Here is a 17396-nt window from a genome sequence, read left to right on the forward strand (position 1 = left end):
TTTTAAATCTGAAATGAAATGAAATGGGGTTTAACGTCCTACTATTTTTTTAATATCTGAAAGAAAATAGAAATTATTTAAATCAGCTAAATGAAACATCCCCAGAGCATTTGAAACGCGGTCCATTTGGGTTAGGCGCTATTTCTCAATCGGTCATGACTGAAACTGCGGCCAAATCTCGATTCTCAGATATCAAATGGCAGGGTTCTTGATGTTAGAGGTGAATCCCGTGTTGGTTGTGTTAAGCCAGTCTCACAACCGACCGTGCGTGCTACTACGGGCAGTCTTCGGGAAAAATTCTAGTAAACCCGTGCGTGAGTCTTGCGTGTCACTTGCATGTGTTCGGCACCGTAGAAGATCGCAGACTGCCGTAAAGACTTATGGTACTGCACATACAAACTTTTCACCCGGTTTCTTGCGACTGGTCTGCGAATTACCAATCCCTACGACTCGTAGCAGTCTTCCCTAGTCCAGCTGCTGTAGAAAAATAAGACGTTTTAACCCCATTTCATTTTAACGTAATATAACTGAGGGGTTGAACCATCGGTTGTAAACAGATAGATTTAATTATACCCAGTACACTTACGAATTCTGAGAGCCAAAAAAGATCCAACTATCACCAGAACTATAGAACAGGCTATTATACCATAAGATACAGAACTGATTTTAAATGATGCCACTGTTAAAATACAAAAACGCAATAGTATTAATAAACCACTATTTCTACTCAAACATAGTTGGTCGAGATTGTTGAATATTCAACATTCTAATTTCAGTGAATATTTCTGACTTAGAAGTACTAAAAGAATTGAACACATCGTAATATAAAGGCAATATCAAATTTTGGTCAGGGACTGCGTTCACCTGCATAATTATTTCGCTAACTTGTTTAAGTGAGAGATTTTGATAAGGCTATATTTTGTCAGATTCCCTAAGCATCAATATGTTGATTTTTGACAGATTTGTGGACCAACCGCTACTCATCTTGTTTTTCTTCTTCTTAGGGGGGGGGGGGGGGGTGTTAACGCGAGCGCGTTGTTTCATAAGGTAAGGTCTGTCATTGAGTCAACTGGCGTGACAACCTCGTGGATTTTCTTCGGGTCCTCCGCCCCCCCCCCCCCCTCACTGCTAAAGACCCCCACGCGCAAGCGGATTGTTGAAATTAAAACCATGTTAGTCCCGAAATGACCTGGTTTGTGTCGAGTGAACGTTACCCCCCTCTCTCTCTCCCCCCTCTCTCTCTCTCTCTCTCTCTCTCTCTCCTCCTCTCTCTCTTTCTCACTCTCTCTCCTTTCCATGGATTCATAGTCAGCGAAATCGATAATTCTCAAAAATCAAGGACGCTTCAAAAACTGACAAAAACAGAACTTTATATCTTTTAGAAACCCAAGGCCGTTGGGGAAAGAGTCAGATATTTCAAACTAGGTGTATTTTAAATTGATATTTCATGTTGTTTTGATATTAAATAAGAGGATGTCTCTACTGTTATTATTATTATTAATTCAATAAGTTATATCAGAATCATTTTATAAGTAATTTAAGATCTCAAAACTCTTGTTAACGTGAAACCCAGGCCCAAAGTGTTGGAGAAGGCATCGCGCTGCATCCGGTACATCGCTCCAGTGATAAACATCTATGGCCTGTATTTCGAACTAGGTGTATTCCCGTAAGACTAAGTCAAAATGTAATCGGGGTTCCCCGCGGCACATCGTCCTTGGAATCATGAAGCCCCACGGGCCACATAAACATGGCCGGTATTCGTGCCGATCCGCTCCCCAATGCCCTTCTACGCAGAGGAAAAGTTAAAAACCATATGCATTGTACTTTATTTCATGATCTTAATGTTCTTGCATAGGCGTGTATGTGTGTGTGGGGGGGGGGCAAAATTTGTCTTCCTCTGGCGCAGAAAAATTCTTTCGGCGGCCTTGGTGAAAAACCACAGCGTCTTGCATATAAATAGACTTTAAGTGCTTGTATAATTCATAGCCTGATACAAATCGTTTAAAACATGATGCCACTTACGGTTACTTACCTGGATTTTGTTGACACTTTTCCTTTGATTCGTCAGATCCATCGACACAGTCTGTCTTTCCGTCACATTCAACAGTATTCCACATGAGGACGGAGGTATTATTATTAGATGGAACACCATTCGGAACACATGAAAGCATGGATGCTACACGACTATTAACACGGTAACAGATGTCTATGAAAAAAAAAAGAAAATAGAAAGCGGCTAATTATAAACGTCTTGTACACAAAAAACCATTACATTTATTATGTAAAATAAGCTAATTTTTATCTTTGCACATCATGACGTCATTTAAGATTGGATTTACCAGACCTCTTCTTCCTCGTACCGACCCATTGTAAAAAATATGTACTGGATAACGTTACATGCCTATTGTGACGACATAATGATATGACGTCATAGCTATAACCAAATTGTGGAAATCAGCTGTGTGTATTACAACTATTGCTAAAAACTTCAAATTTTACCAGATTTTACATAGAAAAACGAGATTATATTCTTAGGTGAGATGAATGTTACTCTTTACAAAATTTATAACTTATTTTAAAACTATAGCGACATTCTTGCGATAAGAATAGAGCAAAGTCCTAGCTAAAGTAAATCTATGTCTATTACGTCTATGTCTATTTCGCATGTTTTACAGTAGATATTATTATTATTATTATTATTAAAGATAGTATGCATATCTTATATGTCAGTGATGCAGGACGGAGGGCCTGATAAGGACAGCTGTCTAGTCGTTCGGATGGGACGAAAAACCAAGGTCCCGTGTACACATTGGCGTGCACGCAAAAGATCCCTTGACAGTTGGAATTCGATATAAGAGTAGGTCGTAATGCCGCTATCCGGGCAAAATTTCCCTCATAGCACACTACATTGCATATGCCCATCTTGATTAGCCCAGTTCGAAGCAGAATAGTATTACGTTAAACACACTTTCATTTTATTTATATTATATCTATGTTAAAACTAGTGTTTGTATATTTTACAGAATATTTTTTATAAAATCAATCACGAGAACATCTTTAAGAGAAGAAGTTATGTACCAGCGTAAAGGTAATTATCATTTCTTTTATTTCTTAATAATTTAAAAGCACGGATCGAATTCTAATATTTCAGCGTATGCTTTCGTACAGTATGAAATTAAATGGGAAGTACTAATTGTTTAGATTCTCAGCCGATTTGGCGGTTAATAGGACATGAAATGAGGTTTTAAGGTCCTACTGTTCTGCTCCGATTGGGTTATTGAAGACCGGGCATACGCCTTAAATAGTGTGCTATGAGGCGCTCCGGCCTACTCTTATATCGAATTCCAACTGCCTATACCGATCTTGTACGTTCACTCCAATGTATACACGGGACTTCGTTTTTTCGTCCCACCCGAACGACTAGACAGCTGTCATTGCTAGGCCCTCCGATGAACTTTCTCGGTCAACGACGGGAGCGAACCGTCGACCTCCAGGCTAGCAAGCGAGCGTCTTACTAACTTAGGCACCGTGGCCCTGCCGTTTATAGGGAGAATTATTCTAATTGCATCGTACATATTCAATAATAGAGCAATGTTTTTTTATTATCCCTTGAAAATAATTTCACAAATATTTATTTATTGTTACAGCATACGAAATGTCAGAGCTTCTTCTTGACATAGTGAGTGACGCTTTACGGGAAAAAGAACTTCAATCGCTATTAGACGAAAGGGATAGTTACAACACTCTAACCCAGACTGTAGAGTGCAAAAGCGTCTGTAAGTTTGAAATGGGGACTGAATCTGTAAAAACAGAGTCAAACGCAGAAGAAGAAGCAGAAAAAAGCAAAGTGATTTCAAAAATGATTGATGAATTGGAAGAAGAACTAGAAAAACGAGAGGAACTCTTATTGGATGAAATGGAGAGTTACAACACTCAGGTTGAATTCAGGACTGAATCTGTAAAAACAGGCGCAGAACAAGAAACAGAAAAGGGAAAGGTGATTTCAAAAATGCTAGATGATCTAGAAACAGAATAAGAAAGACAACAAGACCCAGAACTTGATCGAAATGCTGAAAAATTTAGGAAAGAGGAGGTGTTTGAAACTTTAAACATGACGAAGGAAACTGGTGGAGTTTATTGTAATTTTTTTGGTGGATCTGATGATGTCAACTATAGACCTATTATTATTAAAAATCGTCAAACAGAAACTTATAATTACCATTTACACCAAGATCCATTAATAGAATTTTATAGTTTATTTAATTGTAACCATAGTTAAACTGTCCTGAAAATCAACCATATATCTATAAATAGTACAGAATATCGAACAGATATTGATGATCATGATGTGAATAATTTATTTAGCGACAAACAAGACAGCACTTTAAATGGTAAGTAAAACGCCCAAGTAAGATGCCATTAAGTTATAGTTCTACATGACATACTGTTTAACTAATTTACAGATCATTTAAAGGGGCTAAATCGCTAATATTTGAGACCTAGAAATTGACACATATAATAATGTAATATGAATTTATATAAACTGATTTACATTCAATCGTTTCTGTTTCTACTGTAATTTCTAAAAAGTTATGTTCGGCGAAATACGCCAGAAGTCTCAATCGAATGACGATCTCTAGCGTCTGGTTATTCCATTCTACACCGATAGTATTTATTGCGAATGCTCCCCAGATAAGAAAATGGCGTCACCGTTTGACACGACTTGTGGAATATACCTAGCCTCGTTATTTTGAGTCACTTATTACAAATGGCGTTGAAACGCATTATGATACACGATTCGTGTACCAATGGTAAATTGTTTATTTTATCTTAAACATTGAATATCAGAAGCCCATCTTTTCCCAGTAAGATTACATCATTTTGGATACGACTTAGCTACTTTAAACAACATATTGGCCCAGATGTGTTGTTTTGTCAATTCCATTTTATTTTAGTTCCTTTTCATTTTACACCGCCTTTTTTATGCCGCTGTAATGTTTTTAAATATATTTTATTTTATTCGCTAAACATGGGCATCAAGATAATATTAACTAGCAAAAATTGTTTTTTTTTGTTTCGACTTTTAATCTTGTAAATTGCGCTATATATACACTAGTCAGGTCTTACTTCAGTTTAATTCAAATAATAACAAATTCTATTACCCACCTCAAAGCTTTTATGAAAATGTCATCTGTTAATCAAATATCTGGTATTTTGGATGGCATGGAGATATTATATGTTATCATTGTCTCGACTTTGCAGCATTTTTAAAAATATTTTTGATCCCTTGTAATATTATTTCTATATTATCACCCAATAATACATTCTGCAGTAGATATCGCTTGTGTGATATATTTCATGAATTTGATTGGTCAGTTGAAAAGGAACTACTTTTTTTTATTAAAAATGAACTATTGTTATTCAATTGATGTATCACTACGCCGTAATGTTCAGTAAAAGTGAAATCTACAGCAAACAATTATATTTATCTATTTGTGTATGTAAGAAGGGATTGGGTGATAAATAAAATCTCCTACTCGTCTTTTTTGATATCAAAAAAGACTGGTAGGAGATTCTCTATATACATACAAATTCCATTAAACGAGATTATATTTTCTTCATTTTTCAGACAAAAAAGAAAAGCACAAGAAGATCGTTTCGAGAAATTTCGAGAAAGACTGCTGGCATTTTTCTGCTGTGGAAAAACAGACGAATAGATGAATATTATTATAATGTCTTTCTTTAAGACATTACAAAAAACAACTGATTGTCTTCATTCATTCATTCGTTCGTTCGTTCGTTCGTTCGTTCGTTCGTTCATTCATTCATTTTTGTATTAAATAATACTTAAGAATACATTATGTAAGGTTTAAATAAGGAGCTGGTTGTTTTTGCTATAATAGTTCAAAAATAATAGAAAATTAATTTAAAGAATGCTATTTCAGAATTTCCATTAAATAAATTCTCTTTGCATCCACAGCATAGTGAACAAGCAATGGGTCTATTTTGACTGAACGTTGCTTTGAACTCATTTAATGATATTCTTTTTCATGGATATTATACAGTATTTATATATTTAAAGATACATTATGGGAGATCAGATAAAGAGCTCGTAATTCTCATAGTTAAAAACTAGATATTCTAAAGGGAATTTGCTGAAAATTTCAGTCAAATTGATCCACCCTGAACCGAGTATTTAGGCGATTGAATTTTGGACCTAGTCTCGATCATCATTACTTAAGTCGGTACGATAAAAAACATCGTCTCGGTTATCCATTTTTTGATTTAATCAGAAGCAGCAGACCGGGTTCTAAAGAAAGACCAGCAATTGGCAGATTTAGCATAATGTATGTTTAAAGTCTGGTTCATTTACATGCAATGTATTTTATTTAACAAACAAATGTGGAATAAAAATAAGTTTAGAAAATATTTATATTTGTTTGTTAAAAATGTAATTATCATTGATGGTGGTGACAGTGTTAGTATATGGGGTGGGATTATTACAATATTATCACAGAAATTATTTCTTTTAATTGTCTAGTTGACTGCTCCTTGCAAATGCTCAGGGATTGCCATCTTGCCCTAATGGGGCGACCATTAATCCCTATAGGGGGCCATGCAGGCCCGTAGCTAGAGCACGGGTCTTTTAACCGACGGTAAAGCAAGCCAAGCCTAGCACGAACGAGTGGGTCGGATACTCCCCTAAAAAATTGTGAAAATAAAACCATCAGAAATGATATTTCCTTTGTGCAGGAATCGAAAATCGAAAACATATATACATGTACATACATGTAAAAGCTAGTCATATGGATAGTAAAATTATTTTTAAAAAATCACACCTTTGACAGTTCTAATTTGAACATTGCAGAATTTGACTTGATATATTACAGAAATCGAAACTCGAACAAATATATCCAAACATGTAAAAACTAGTTATATAGATAGCAAAGGCATTTTAATACAACACACAATTGACAGCATCATATACAATTTCATTATAACGCTGATGTCACATCAGAGACTGCGTTCATCTTCTAATAATCTAAAGTTTCTTACTCAGATAAAGAGCTAGCCATTCTTCCTATAATAGTTCGAAAATAAATAATGTAAAATGAATAATTTGAAAATTCCATTCAAATTACTCAATTGCGAGCAAAGATATTAGCCTTTGAATGTTTGACAAGACGTGTGCAATAATTTCAACCACCGTTCTGGTTGTTCGAAGCTAAGTCTCGCTCCTCCATTTTTAGCTTAAATCAAAATATGGCTGAACTGTTCTAATCTATTTAATATCGGAGAAATCCGATGCCATCGAGAGTTGAGTATGGCCTGGATAAGTTAATTTATGTCTAATCAATAATTTAGAAAGCATTTCAGACCTAAAGAAACACCTGCAATAGGCAGATATAGCTCTTGCATAATGTATGTTTAAGCTTTTGATGGAACACAAGAAAACATGGATGCTGCACGACTGTTAACACGATATTGAATATCTATAACAAAACAAACAACAAAAACAAACAAGAAAGCGACCGATTATAATTGACTAATACAGAAAACACTTTACATTTTGGTAAAATAAGCTTGCCCCAAGAATTACTCAACATTCAATACCGGTTTATGAGAAATATCTTATCCAGATACACAAAACTTTGCACATAGTTTCTCATTGATGTATTTGATACATTAAAACGCCAAAAGTTTTATAAAGGGCTATATATTTAAGTTAAAATAAGGCGAAAATTTTGAGTAAATTCGTAACTTAAGTCTGAGTTGTGGACTCGAGGCCTTAAACGGCTTTCGTCCACTGCGCATCCTGGCGTCATTTAACGTTGGATTTACCAGACCTCTTCTTCTACGTGCCAAATTAAAAGAAAAAATATGTACTGGATAACGTGAAATGCCCATTGTGACGACATAATAACATAACGTCATAGCTATAACCATAGAACTAGAATACTAACGTTAGTATTCTAGTTCTATGTTAGTATTCTAGTTCTATGAAAATATGTACTGGATAACGTGAAATGCCCATTGTGACGACATAATAACATAACGTCATAGCTATATCCAAACTCTAGAAATAAGCTGTGTATTACGAATATTACTATAAAAACTTCAAATTTATCCTTATTTTACGTAGAAAACAGTTATTATATTCTCAGGTGAGTTGAAAATATTACTATTCATAAAATTTACAACATAGTTTACAATTATAGCGAAATATTTGCAATAAAAATAGATTAAAAACCGATTCAAAGTATGCCTATACTTCATGTTAAAGTATGCCTATATTTCACGTTGCAACTATTTATTGTATGTTTTACAGTAAATACTAGATACAATAACATCAATCATGAGGAAATATTTAAGAGAAGAGGTTATGTACCAGCGTAAAGGTAATTATCATTTTCATTTCTTGATAAATAGGAAATTGGTCGTCGTTTACATCCTCAACAAATTTCTACCTAGAACTGTTTGTGTATAAAGTAGCAAATTTTTATATTGTCAATTTACGGTTGATGGCATTTTATATTCTGTCAAAATTAATTGAAAACAACGGAAGAAAAAATATACATGCATAATCCAATTATATCTAATGCATTCAATATAGATCTAATCATGCTATTTAATTATTAAAATAAATCTCCCAAATATTTATTTCTTGTTACAGCATACGAAATGTCAGAGCTTCTTATTGACGTTGTCTTTGAAGCAGTCGATGAAAACGATAAACTGCAATCATTATTAGAAGAAATGGAGAGTTACCTGACTCCGAATGAAATCTCCAAAAGCAATTGTAAGGTTGAAATGAAGGATGTATCTGTAAAAACAAGTTCGGACATAGAACTAGAAAAAGAAAAGAGTGAAGCGATTTCCAAAATGGTCGATGAATTAGAAGATGCACTAGAAAGACGGAAAGAACTATTATTAGATGAAATGGAAAGTTACAGCATTCTAACTCAGCCTGAAGTCTTCAAAGGGGACTGTAAGGTCGAAATGAAGGCTGGTTCTGTAAAGACAAGTTCGCGTGTAGAAGTAGGAACTGAAAACGGCGATGCGATTTCCAAAATGATCGATGAATTAGAAGAAGAACTAGAAAGACAACAAGAACTTGATCGAAATGCTGAAAAATTTAGAACAGAGGAGGTGTTTGAAACTTTAAATATGACGAAGGAAACTGATGGGGTTTATTGTAATTTATTTGGTGGATCTGATGATGTCGACTATAGACCTATTATTATTAAAAATCGTCAAACAGAAACTTATAATTATCATTTACGCCAAGTTCCATTAATAAAATTTTATAATTTATTTTATTGTAACCATAATAAAACTGTTCTGAAAACCAACCATATAGAGCATGCTAATGGTGTGAAAAATTTTGATGCCAACAAACAAGAACGACCCTTGACTGGTAAGTAAAAGCGGCATTTTTATTTGATTATAATGTTTTTAAATATGTTTGATTCGTATTTACTAAACATAATATGGGCATTACGAAATATCTTCTATCAAACTAATTTCTTTTTATTTTGTTGAAAGGTTCGTTATATAAGGCGCTAAATGGTACATGCTTTCCAGTTATTATAAAACTGTTCTGGTTCTGGGGATTCGTTTCGAAAATATTTTTTTTATTTCTTGTAATATAAATTTTATAAATATACAAAGTAAATGAATCAAGAGTATATTTTCTTCTTTTTTCAGACAAAACGAAAAGCTCAAGAAGATCGTTTCGAGAAAGGCTGTTGGCGTTTTTCTGCTGTGGTAAAACAAATGAATGAGAGTTGTATATAAATACAGATATATGTCTTACTTATACTTTCATTCATTTAGTCATGCATTCGTTCGTCCATCCATTCATTCATTTATTCATTCATTCATTCATTCATTCAGTCAGTCAGTCAGTCATTTAGCAATACAAAACCAATAAATAATTCCTTCGGATATATTTGTATTTTACTAATAATAAACTGATAAATGAAATGAAATGGCGTTTAACGTCCTACTGTTCTGCTCCTATACTGGGCTAATGAAGACGGGCATACGCCATACAGTGTGCTATGAGGGAAATCTTGCCCGGGCAGCGGCACTATCGCCTACTCTTATATCGAATTCCAGGTGCATTCCAATAAAAACACGGGACCTCGGTTTTTGTCTTATCCGAAGGACTAGACAGCTGTCCTTGTCAGGCCCTCCGTTCTGCACTACTGACAAGGAGAAACCACGTCGAAAAATCCAGATGAACTTTCTCGGCCAATGCAAATAAACTGATAAAGTATGTTGTATTGTACTTTTATAATAAAGCAACAATTTTACTTTATCAGTTTATTATATAAAGTAAAATTGTTGCTTTATCATAAAAGTACATGACTATAAGACATACATCCACCCATTCTTTTGTTGAATCAATTAAGTACATTTTATTTTCTAAATTACATGCATGCTGGTAATAATTTAGCTTTTCAAAATATTTTGTTTATTATTTCAATGAACACAAACGTCACGAATGTTGGTGTAGAATACCATTAACTATAAATTATTTTTACATCCACAGCATGGTACATAGGCAATAAGTAATATGTTGATTGAGCATTGCTTTGATCTCATTTCATGATATTTTGTATCGGCAATACTGCCTTTTATGTTTATGATTCTAAGTCTGTCTGTAGCCCTGATACTGTTTCTGATGGGTTTGAGGGCACAAAGCTAGCATTTATTTCGTTCCAGTTTCGTATTTAATTAAATGTAGTTTATTTCTTATAAGTACAATATCCTTCTATTGTAGGTTTACGAGAATGTGGGGGTTAATATATTCAACGACACAATTCTATGGCTACATGCCATAATAGTCATCGTCGATAAATATAATTGAGCTAGCAGACCCTTTTGAATGGTTAGCACGTGCGCGCTGTTTCATAAGGTATGTCGTTGAGTCAACTGGCGGGGTTGCGATTCCTCGGTTGTGCGTGACAAGGAGTAGGGTCGCCTGTCCAACCTATGGGGTTTTCTCCGGGTCCTCCGGTTTCCTCCCACTGCTAAAGACACCTACATGTACGCGCATGTGAACCATGTGTTAGTCCCGAAATGACCTAGTTTGTGTCGAGTGGACGTTAAACCCCATTTCTCTCTCTCCCCCTTTTGATTATTACCTTTTCTTTCATCCGTTCCATCCGGGCAATGTTGAAATTCATCACACAAATACCACATTTCTTTGCCCCAGTCTTCACTATAGCGGGGAAGGACGGGCTGGATACAAGTTCCATCAAAGCAATGGAAACAGGAATTATTTGCAAAGTTCTGCTGACAAAATTCGTCTCGATTATTATGACAGTCTGCTATTCCGTCACATAAAACATCCGTTGATACGCATTGTATTGGTGAACACTCGAATTCATCTGTTTTGCATCTTACTTCCAGAAATATAAATACATTGTTGTATTAGATAACTGACAAAATTGATCATTTGCATTTTTTTTTTTTTAAAAAAATAGTACAGGTAATGGATTATAGAATAACACATTTACAAATTCCAATTGACTAATATCCATACGATAGTCTCTATTTGGGCAAAACAGAGTTCACATAATGGTCGGCATAAGGCCAATTTCTTACTACTGTATAAGGGTGGCCCAATGGTCTAATGCGTCCGCAAGTGACGTAGTTTCGATACCCAGATTGTTCAACTATGTGAGATTTCTCCGGGTCACCCCCACACACCCCTTACGCGGCAGCGAATTATTGAAATATAATAAAACAATAACATGATGCATATCCTTCACGAAAACTGAGGGAATCCGATATTAATTTACGAATGCAGCAATAATTTTAAAATACATAATACATAATTCGCGCTATTATATATCGGGTCTTATTATATATGTAGCAATCGTAGTGATCGTGTCGTGTTGAAACGTATCCGAACGTATCTGCAGGTACCAGATCGTGGACTCAGTAGGGCCAATCCTATTGTAACGCATCGTAACACAGTGGGACCTAGCATAATATAACTTAGGTCAATCGGACAAAATGTTTTCCATATTGAACATTGTGAGTCAAACCATTATACGTGTGTTTCATACGAAAATGACAAATAAATCTGAAAGAAACTCGATGTTGAATATAGCTATTGGGTTATTGGGAATGGGTACATTATATGGGAGAACTGATCATTGATCATCATGTAAGTATTGATTATTGTTGGTCGACCACGGTTATCAATCATTTTAAACAAGCTTGGCCTGTGGGGCTGACAAGGGAGGTTTATCTGGTCGTTCCATGGACCTTATAATACTATAAGGTCCATGGTCGTTCAAATAGCACGATATACACAGCTATACGCGAATCGCCATTGGCTTGCGCTTTATGTTAGGTTCCAACTGTCGTGCGATGTCTTACGATAGGATTGTCCCTGGTACGTTCGGATACGTTTCGATATGATCAACACGATGGCTACGACTGATCTCAATATATGCTAAGAGCTGATTGGATCACCACGATTACTCCGCGAATAAAACCACCATTTCAATCGTAGCACGAATCATGATAGTGGGAATCTAGCTTTAAGCTTATTGATCTCTCTGGTTAGTAGGAGTTCCAGAAAAAATAAGTGGAAATGCAGCTGCAGATATTGGAGTGTTATGGAGGTATTCAAATTGCATTGGGTATAAATAAATAAAATCGCATCAAGAGTTCTTACCTTTTGGTTGCGATCGCGCCTCTATTTTAAAAGTTGCTGGTTTATTTGAGGTCCGCAGTACTATCCATAAATAGTTATCCCGCGATACAATATTCTCTTGTGTCAACTCTTCACAAAATTTATAAGATGTCATCAATTCATGGTCGATTCTGTTATTATCGTTGCCCACACGAAGATAATCTGTGGAGCAGTTAACCACAGCAGTGGCAAGGCGGGGTTTATAGTTCAAATTAACGTTTATAAGATGACGTGGACGGGATTTGATTTCTAAAACACAATACTCCTGTTCCTTGCCATCAGAGTTCAAGTTTTGATTGGTAATACTAATGATCTTATCACTGTGGGCTGTTATCTGGTGGTGACAATGGTGTTTACAATCTGCAATAAAGCATGTGGTTGTTAAAAATGGGATATTACTTAAAGGGATATTCCCGAATTTCATAGAGACTAAGACATAAAAGTCCGTGTACGTACGAAATTTAAACGCCAAAATATAGAGGAATGGTGTATTTTCCTTGTCTGCAAAGTTTAGTTCAAAATATTGAATCGTTTGGACGTTCACGTCAAAACCGCTTATCTGGACATGAGCATTTTTAAAAAGTTCGGGTCAAACTCTTCGTTGGCCACTTGATAGCGCGACTATTTTATACCAATTGTAATGAATAGCTATCATACAATAAACAATATCCTTTCTACTCTTCGAAACACAGGGAGCCACGGTGGCTAAGTGGGTAAGACGCTGGCTCACTAAACTGGAGGTCGCGAGTTCGCTCACGGTGTTGGCCAAGAAAGTTCATCGGGACTTACCGGCGTGGTTTCCCTTTCCCCTTCACAGTGGCAAAGAAAGGAGGGCCTGACAAGGACAGCTGTCTAGTCGTTCGGATGGGACGAAAATCGCGGTCCCATGTACACGTAAACGATACCTAGGCAGGTGGAATTTGATATAAGAGTAGGCTGTAGCGCCGCTGTCCTTGCAAAATGTCCCTCGTAGTGCACTGTATGGCGTATGTCCGTATTCATTAGCCCAGTCGGAGTGGGACGTTAAACCCCATTTTATTTCATTTCACTTCGAAGCACTACTACTCTACTAAAGGGAATTGGCGACACTGAAAGTACAGTGATCATTTTTCGGGCTGTCCAAAAGGTTCCAGGGCCAACAACCACAGTACAGTTCTTAATTGGGGCAAATGCGGTACACACACTCGCTGTAAATATGTGTGCATCACTAAAGAGGAATTATACAAGAGCTAAATATGCCTATTGCAGATCTTTCTTTGGGTCTTAAATGTTATATAAATTAATAATTAGACATTTATTGACAAGTCAAGACCATAATCAACTCTGGGTGCCATTGGATGGCTCCGATTTTAAGCTGATTAGAACGGTTCGGCAATTTAATGATTTAATTTAAAAATGAAGGAGCGAGGCTAAAACTCGAATAACCAGCACCGTGATTACAATAATAAACAATCAATTTACACATCTCGTCAAAACTACAAACATTGATGACTTCGCTTAGAAAAAAGTAATTTGAATGGAATTTTCAATAATATTCATTTTGCACTATCTATTTTTGAACTATTATAGCAAGAACGGCCAGTTCTTTATCTAAATCTTATATAATGCATATTTAATCACTTATAAAATGTAAATACGTGTATACAAATATATCTATATCTAACAGTGAGAGGGGTTTAATGTCGAAGGTAAATGTGATTCTCGGTTGAGAACATATTCATTATCTACAGAATTATGGTATACTTATACAATTTATAAACTTACATTACAATCTGAATACGGTACACTAGGTTTCAGGGGAGCAAAGCAAAAACAGTTTGGAAAGAATAAGTATAGGAATTAAAATATTTTTATATAATCAAATATCATATTGAATAATAATTACTTTATGAAACATTATAGCAAGAAAATGACATACCTGCGCTGGATAAAACTAGATAACAAAAAACAGCAAATGTTACATCGGGTATCTCTGAAATATGCATTTTTAGAAACTCAAAATATATCCAAAAAGTATAGGTATTTATCTTTGCAAACGTAAATAACTGATTCATTTAATATATCCATGAATGGTATTTAGCGATTGAGCACAATGCAAAGCACAACATAATTAATGGAAAACAACTTCTGGTTTATAACGTATACGCCTGTAGCACGGCGTTTCAACAAATGTTATGCACAAATGATTCATATAAATTGTAAATTAAACGAATACTGACTGAAAATCATTTTCTGAAACAAGTTCTCGCTCGGTAGTATTATAAAAAGCAAGCATGAAACGCTCGTTTGTTTATTATCATGCATATATTGTAGATGTATATGGTATCTTTGCTACTGGACTATGTACGTGTATTGTTATCTCCAGCTATAGACTATAGGCAGTGATTTATCTATTTATTTACTGTTGATAAACCAGATAATGATAATAATTAGGGCGTTCATAATACAATGTGCAGATTAAGTCCTTGTACATGTAATGACGCAAACAATATAAAGTTTTGTGGGTTGGTGGATGTATTTCAAACGATTCAGTTTATATCTTTTGATATACTGGTGTGTTATTTGTTATCCCCCCCCCACCCCCCACACACACACAAAAACAAACAAAAAAAAAAACATTAATTAGAGTTCGGGTTTAATGATACAGACGTGTATCGGCGTATGACTCACATCAAAGTGCACGGTATGAAATTTCCATATTAGACGGGGACACCCAATTTCAATCGTTTCACAGATGTATGCCGTCTATAAAAACAGGTGACGTCACATGACGAGGCGTCGATCATTGGCTCTATGGCGCGGGCATTGTTTACATAAGGAATGAAATGAAATGGGGTTTAACGTCCTACTGTTCTGCTCCTATACTGGGCTAATGAAGACGGTCATACGCCATACAGTGTGGTCTGAGGAAATTTTGCCCGGGCAGCGGCACTATCGCCTACTCTTATATCGAATTCCAACTGCCAAGGGATCTTTTACGTGCATTCCTATGTATACACGGGACCTAGGTTTTTCGTCTCATCCGAATGACTAGACAGCTGTTTACATAAGACATTGTTGCATTAACTGATTCGGGCAAAATGGTACTTTTTACTAGTTTTATATACCCATTTACACAATCTGATTAAAATACAGATCCATATTTCATTTCGGTTTTTTATACTTTCGATGGTCTACACATGAAGATCTGATCGGTTGTACTGGAAGGTCGCGTCAGGGGTCGTACGAGCGGCTTTTGACCCTATAACGTCAGACATTGATTTATCAATGAGCTTTGACGCTTCTAGTGGTTTACTCACAGTTCCGTGCATCGCACGCCAAGAACTCACCGTAACAGACCGTTTCATTGGCTAATATAACAACTCTTCTAGGTCCTAAAATGTGCAGGACCGTCTCCGATCTAGCGTTCTCCACAGTTGCATCCCCTGTACAACCCCGTAGTCTCGGCTGTCTTTATAGTTTTGTCTATTTTATGGATCGATATGATTTTTTTGATTTTCAGTTTCATTTTACTAAGATTCATAGTGAAACATCGAAATATTATAAATGTATATTAAAAAAGTGAAATTTATATAAATCAAACAACGGACAGACTTCCACCTTTCCGAGTCGTCAATCCAGCTAAAACATGGCGCCCAACGTGGGGCGCCATTTTGTAGCAGGATTGACGGACAGGCAGACTTCCACCTTTCCGAGTCGTGGGTTGAACGAAAATTAGACACACAGGAACACCACAAAACAGTTTATTTACAATACGCAAACAGGGTCAAATATACAGAAAGAAGACGTGACCTAAAGTAATAAAAGAATGAAATTATCTTATATATACAAAAGGGAGCAAAGTTAACACAGTTACTAAGTGATGTACATTTAGCTTCTAATGACTAGTAACTAATTATACATAATAGAAATATATATTGCCTAATACAGGAAACAATAAAACATTGATAGGCCTAACTATTATACGCGTGGGCTATACATATAATAATGAAAAAGATTAGAAACATACCCCGAGAAAGGTGCTCATAGGAAACGAAGAGAGGAATAAAGATGCGAAACACTAAAAGATAAAACAGATACTAAATTAGACAAAATATATTTTAAAATATAACTTAATTTATTACTTATGTATTTTTTTATATTATCTTATTTGTAATTTATATAAGAATAAAACAGTATTTAAATTAGAATGGAATTGACATATTTAATCTTGTCAAGTTACTAGTAAACAAATATTAACCTTATCTGCGTTAGTGACCTCGGTGCTTTAACAAAGACAGGGAAACTGATGCATTCAAAATGGAGATTTAGAAAAAAGGGTGCCCAGGTGAAACAAGATGTTAGGATAGTAGCAAAGTTAACTGATTTCTAATCACTCCAAATAAGGTAAAAACTGAAGATGACATAGAAAGTCGAGACTACATGCTATATGAAGTGTCTAGTTGAAAAAGACTATTTAAAGAATTAAAACGAAATGGGGTTAACGCCCTAAAGAACTCAGTTAACTGAATGACCAAATAAACTGAGGCCAAACACAGGACGAAAGAGACTATTTCTAAAACCGAAATATATGATGACTGACAACAAAATATACTCTACTTCATAATTGGAAATAATAATCTGAAAAATATAAATAAAGTGCCTGGATGTTCGAAATGTCTAAACGTGTTTCCGGTCG

The 17396-nt window shown here is 35.5% G+C and overlaps 1 protein-coding gene across 1 annotated transcript; it reads right to left on the reverse strand.

Moving 5' to 3' along the window:
* Positions 1-563: 563 nt before the first annotated feature.
* Positions 564-14703, reverse strand: LOC126815305 (G-protein coupled receptor GRL101). Its single transcript, XM_050540874.2, has 5 exons — positions 14680-14703; positions 12701-13052; positions 11154-11414; positions 2033-2206; positions 564-679 (listed from the first exon to the last, which is right to left on the reverse strand). Exons 1-5 carry the CDS (start codon positions 14701-14703, stop codon positions 564-566), a joined length of 927 nt encoding a protein of 308 aa, XP_050396831.2.
* Positions 14704-17396: the final 2693 nt, after the last annotated feature.

This window comes from Patella vulgata, chromosome 3, assembly GCF_932274485.2.
Source record: "Patella vulgata chromosome 3, xgPatVulg1.2, whole genome shotgun sequence".
Classification (NCBI taxonomy): Eukaryota; Metazoa; Mollusca; class Gastropoda; family Patellidae; genus Patella; species Patella vulgata.